Raw genomic sequence first — 5,670 nt, forward strand, 5'->3', positions numbered from 1 at the left:
ACTTGATGTCTAATGTTGCCACAACTAGGTATTGGTGCAAAACTTGGCATTCCATTCCTTAACTCTGGCGCAATAGGGTTAGGTGACCTATTTCTTGACGATGGTGCAAGAATTGGCATTCTATTTCTTGGTGGTGGTGCAACAGGACTGGGTGTCCTTTGACGTGAAGTTGTCCTATGGTGCAGGCTCCTGCTAACTCGACTACATCGGTGATGGTCTAGTAGGACTAGGTGTCCTCTATCCTGATGTAGTTCTATGGTGGAAGCTTCTACTTGCTCGGCTATGGCCATGACTTAATAGTGTTGGAGGAGTAGGTGTAATCTACTTAGGTTCTTGATCAAAAGTCTGATCAAGAGCATGACAACTTTCCTGTTCCGCCTCTTATTTATGGACAAATCTTCTTTGTTAGTCCTAGCTTGAGACATGTCCTGCCATATACTAGATTTGTATCTTCTACTTAGATATTTGCACTTCGTCTTGGTCCACAGGCATACTCATTGGCTTCCTCAAAATCTAGAGTTTCTATAGATGACTACTCAGAATCTTCTTGCTAGAACTTGAAAGTCGCTTCCCTATTAAAAGCCTCATGCATCTTAGATGAAATTCTGGAACTCGCTTACTCTTGGTGTTGGTATGATAGTTAGAAGCCATTTCTCTTTGCATGTGGCTAGGTCTTCTTCTACCTTGAGTTGAACTCTGTAGGTGGCTCTCTATTACCTTGTCCTAGTTCCAACGTTCATCCTATATGGCTTAGAATTCATTACATCCTCCATCCAAATTCTACCAACCTCTTCTGCCTTAGTCCAAATGTTCTCCTCTCTTAGTCATGTATCTTTCTCTCTTAAGTGTACATGTTTTAGACATTGTTTAGTGCCTAAATGATGCAAAGGGCCATGTGAGAACAATCATTAGTCCAGACACTAGTCGTCAAACACGACACCAAAACTCTCAAATTCTTGGACTGTATGTGGAAGAACCTTTTAAAGTAATTTCTAAACCAAGCAATTGCTGTAGCTCCACTGGGGTCAGCATGTACTGCTATTTTAGGATCTGCACACTTGGTTTTACAGCTTTTTATACTCATACCAGTCAATTCCTTACTCAACCTCTTAGCATGTTTTTCCCCAACGGGATCTCCAAATGTTAACGATCTTTTTCTTTCACCACGGGTTGATTGTAATCCCTATGTTCAACTTGGTGTAGGTATGTGCTCAACTCAACATGAAGATACTTGCTCTTGCTATCCAAAGGCTCCTTTGTTGGGCTCCTTAATCGGCTTGAGGTACAGAAACATATGTCAATAATGAAATACTAAACAAATGGTGTTTGTACTGCTGCGCATGAGCAAACTGTACGAACATGGGTGATAATTCACTCAAGTGGAATATGAGCAAGATGCAAAACTACTGCACAAGTCCATATCTAAAGCAATTGTATTAATCCAAGAAGTTTGCTATATTACAAATAACTTAGAGCTGCAAAATTAGAGCACCAGACTCACACACTTACTCTTGCTCGCCTTGGCTGAGATTATGATTCAATGAGCAAGTAGCTTAGACCCAAATCCACCTAGATTGACACAACCACCCTAGTGTTTAGCTTGCCTTGGTTGAGATTAGGATTCTATGAGCAAGTAGCTTAGACCCAAATCCACTTAGACTAACACAACCACCCTAGTTCTAAACACTAGAAAAAGCGCCTAATCATAACTCATACTCTTCTCCTATATACGAAGATTGGATTGAGGTATGCTTATGCTTATGCATGAACGTATGCTTATGCTTATGCTTTCTCTCTTTTTCTCTTATGCATATGTTTCTCCTTCTCTTATGCTTATGCTTATGCTCTTTTCCCCTCTTCTTTTTTCCCTCTTTCAATCTCTTTTCCCACTCTTCTTATTGAAAGAGGGGAAAAAGAAGAGGGGAAAATGAAAAGGGGAAAAAGAAGAGGGGAAAATGAAAGAGGGAAAAATGAAAAGGGGAAAAAGAAGAGGGGAAAATGAAAGAGGGAAAAAAGAAGAGGGGAAAAGAGCATAAGTATAAGAGAATGAAATGCTCATAACTCATCCTGTCAATTTGGTCGACTCTCCTATTGATTTTCTTGCAATTGGTCTCGACTCTTCACCTTTCCACGAAGTTTGGAAGTGCACCTCTTGCCCATTGGTGTCGGCTAAATTTGTTTCCTATTGCTTTCTTGGTCTCTATTCTAGCTAGCTTGATTTGAGTCCTCGTGATCTAAGCCAAAACACATGTTAACCCATGGTTAAAAGACAAACAAATGACTAACCCTAATACAGTTTCGCATATATCCATAATGTTGTATTATAATGAGGTTGTTATGTTGTTCTCTTCTGAACAAGGTTGTAAGTGACATAAATCATTTTTGAAATCTAAAACATTTTACGTTTACTAGTGTAAGTTGCTCATGTACTGGTGTACGGGTGTTCAACGTTCATCTTCTTGGCAACCATATAAAACTTTTTTTGTGGATAACCACATGGTTAAGTCGAATTGGTCATTTAAATCATTGGAAAAAAATTGGTATTCAACTCCTCCAACCCCTATCTTACTCAGCTAGAGAAAGTTACTTCCAAGGCTATATCTAGCTACACATGTGTGCGCGCACATACACGGGGGTCTGCACAAGCGATGGAGCATGTGGGTTCGATTAGCTAGGCAGCGGTGCCGCTCCCCGACCGATGTATTTCGACATCTCATAGCTTCCATTTGACACATTTTTTGGCCTGACTTGTGTGGGGAAGGCTATAGTGAAGGACTTCTCTTCGGGATTTCAAAGAATATCCGTAGAAGGCATTTTTTAAACATGCCATAGTGGGAGTGGTTGTTCTCTCTGTTCTCCACCATTTTCTCCTTTTTTTTCTCTTCTTTTGATTCCTTCCAACTATTTCCATTTCAAAGCATACCTCGTTGTATATGTGCATGTGTTCTTAAAGGGCAGATGCAAATTCAACTTTGTTTGGGCTGAAATCACACACTTTTTGGCCTGCCTTGCTTGAAAGGTAGCCTTAGTAATGAAACTCATCTTCAAGAATTGAAATTACTATTTTTATTTTCCAAAAATTCTTTCTTCCATATTTGGACATATTCCACATGCAACTAGAGTTTAACTTCCACATAATCTCGAGTCTCTCTCTCTTTCCCCTAAAAATCCTCCTTTACTCTCTCTCTCTCTCTCTCTCTCTCTCTCTCTCTCTCTCTCTCGCCCCCTCCCTCTCTCTCTCTTTCTCTCTCTCAACTCTCCATCCTCTTTTCCATGCTCCACATCTAAGGTAGGCCTTATGAATGATTATGAGCATTCAACTTTTTTTTGGGGGGGGGAGGAGGGGTTTGGCCTGCCCGAGGGAAGGCTGTCCACCGCTGCTATTTTTGTCCTAAGTTCTTGCTATTTTTGTTCCCATGTTTCTCCCCCTTTCTATCTCTCTCTTCCTCTTCTTCTTCTTCTTCTTCTCTCTCTCACCTTCCAAGGCAAGCCTCATGAATGATTTTGATCATTCACCTTGTTGAAAAGACACAATTTTGAAAAGACACAATTCAAACACACACACAAAGATGTTAGCTAATTCACATCAACATACATGAAGGGGGATGGAAGGCCTTATCATCTTGAGTCTTGACCATCGACCCTCAACATGCAAAGTTTTGTGATGCACCCTCTTGCTAAGGATCTTCTTCTCCAATGCAATCTCGAGCTCCATCGCCATAGCCATAGCCATCGCCTCTTCCGTCCCTTGGCTATGGCGTCCTGGAGCTCCAGCAGAGCCCTCGGCCCTCCCCCCCCTTCCTCCTGGGATCGTACAGCCTTCGGAGGAGCTGTTGTCGTCAGTTACCCCTCCTCCTCTCTCTCTGCCTTCCGCATGTACTACTATGGCCGTGGCTCCGACCTCTGGAACTTGGGCGTCCCCCCTTTCAACCCTTCTCTTCCCACTGGCCGCATCGGCTTGGCCTTGAGCTCCGATGGCCTCCAATTCGAACGCTTTGTTGGACCTCTCCAAGATGGTGCCCTCTTGGATCCCTCCGATGACCCTTCCTCGTTCGATTGCGTGCATATTGCCGTTGGTGATGCCGTCTTTTGCTCTGAGGAGAGTCGATGGTTCCTCTACTACTTCGGCGGCAGCTACGACGAGCTGCCTCTCGTGGGATTCAGCGATCGTCGCTGTAGAGGCGTGAGATTGCAACCTGGGTTGGCGTTCTCTGATGATGGGATTGTATTTAAGCACAGGCAGGGTCCAATTTTGAGAGTTGGGGAACCCGGATCATGGGATGAAAACGGAGTCTCGTGGCCTAGAGTGTTGCAGCCAGGGGGTGAGCAAAAACAGTGGCTGATGAGCTACCACACAAGGGAGAGTGGAGGACCCTCGGGCTTCGGATTCTTCTCCGCCGGAATCGCAGTGTCTCACGACGGAAAGAGCTGGGAGAAGAAAGGCAAAGTCCTCTCGTGTGGTGATCCAGGAACATGGGACGAAGGAGGGGTATCAGTTCGTCACATCATTCGTCACCGCGGACAATACATCATGTTTTACGAGGGCTCCAATTACAAATTCGATTTCTCGATTGGGCTCGCGATCTCTGATGATGGGCTGTTATGGAAAAAGGATACAGAGTGTGGGAAGGAGCCTGGTGGACCGATTTTGACAGCTCGGAAAGGAGAAGAGGTCTGGGATAATGTGGTGGTAGGAACGCCATATGTGGTAGCCATGCCTGATGGGAGCTTCCGGATGTACTATTTAGGAGTGGGTAAGAGCGAGGGAGAGGAGACGATGCAGCAAGGCATTGGCATTGCTGTGAGCGATGGTTCTAATTTCAGGAAATGGAAGAGATTGGAGAACTGACAAATGAAGTTGTAGTTTGGGTGAATTCTCCCGAGCTGATGCATTTTTGTGGTTGGGATCTGTATTCAGGAGCCTAATTGGTGAAGAGCTTCCTTTGTGCTGCTGAATTCAGGCTCCCAATTGCCACTATTGGAGAAGAGCTTCCTTTGTCAGGTAGGAGCTGCTGCATCTGCTTATTTGTTGCAGTCTGCCCAACTTCCTTGGTTGAGTTGTGATCTTGGCAAAGCTGGCATTTGTACATTGTTGGGATCTGCATTGAGCTGGCAGGAGTATCGCTCCTGTGATCTTTGCAAAGCTTTGCTGCATCGCTATATTGTTGCAATCTGCATTTGAGAGCCCAACCCCTTTTGTTGACTTAATTGGAAAGGAGAATTGTTCCTATGATCTTGCAATGATTTGCTGTATATATTACGAGCTCCAACTTCCTTTGTCGAATTGATTGCACAGGAGGATTGCTCCTTTGACCTTTGCAAAGCTTCCTTGTAGACGTTTCCACAGTTTCTGTGTGAAATAGGCCCATTTACCGGTGGAGGACTTACTATCCTCCAAAATGATGTATTTTTAGATAAATGACGTATGAATTTAACTAAGGTGTCTTACAATAGTAGTCAATGCTAAGAAAAATGATTTGGTGAGTTTAAACAAAGTGATAAAATCTAATGTGTGTTAATCCAAAGAATATCAAAAGTTCCAAGTTGCATTTCCCCCCCTTCCTTTTTGGGTACTTAGCTTATAATTTTTGGTTGATGGGAGTTACATTTTAGATTCATTAGGGTAGTAATCTATAAATGCGGGGTATGTGATCATAAAATGGAGGATGA

At 43.3% G+C, this 5,670-nt stretch overlaps 1 protein-coding gene across 1 annotated transcript; it reads left to right on the forward strand.

Moving 5' to 3' along the window:
* The first annotated feature begins 3,568 nt into the window (after nt 1-3,568).
* LOC147881042 (uncharacterized) lies at nt 3,569-5,435 on the forward strand. The gene has a single exon (XM_087402189.1). The coding sequence runs from the start codon at nt 3,650-3,652 to the stop codon at nt 4,847-4,849; it is 1,200 nt and encodes a 399-aa protein (XP_087258315.1). The 5' UTR covers nt 3,569-3,649; the 3' UTR covers nt 4,850-5,435.
* Nucleotides 5,436-5,670: the final 235 nt, after the last annotated feature.

This window comes from Dipteris shenzhenensis, chromosome 31, assembly GCF_047967505.1.
Source record: "Dipteris shenzhenensis isolate YYH24624 ecotype China chromosome 31, Dip_SZ_1.0, whole genome shotgun sequence".
Taxonomy (NCBI): Eukaryota; Viridiplantae; Streptophyta; class Polypodiopsida; order Gleicheniales; family Dipteridaceae; genus Dipteris; species Dipteris shenzhenensis.

Bases quoted from the DNA above. Each gene is read 5' to 3' on its own strand.
- LOC147881042 (XM_087402189.1), top strand. From the start codon at position 3,650: ATGCAAAGTTTTGTGATGCACCCTCTTGCTAAGGATCTTCTTCTCCAA.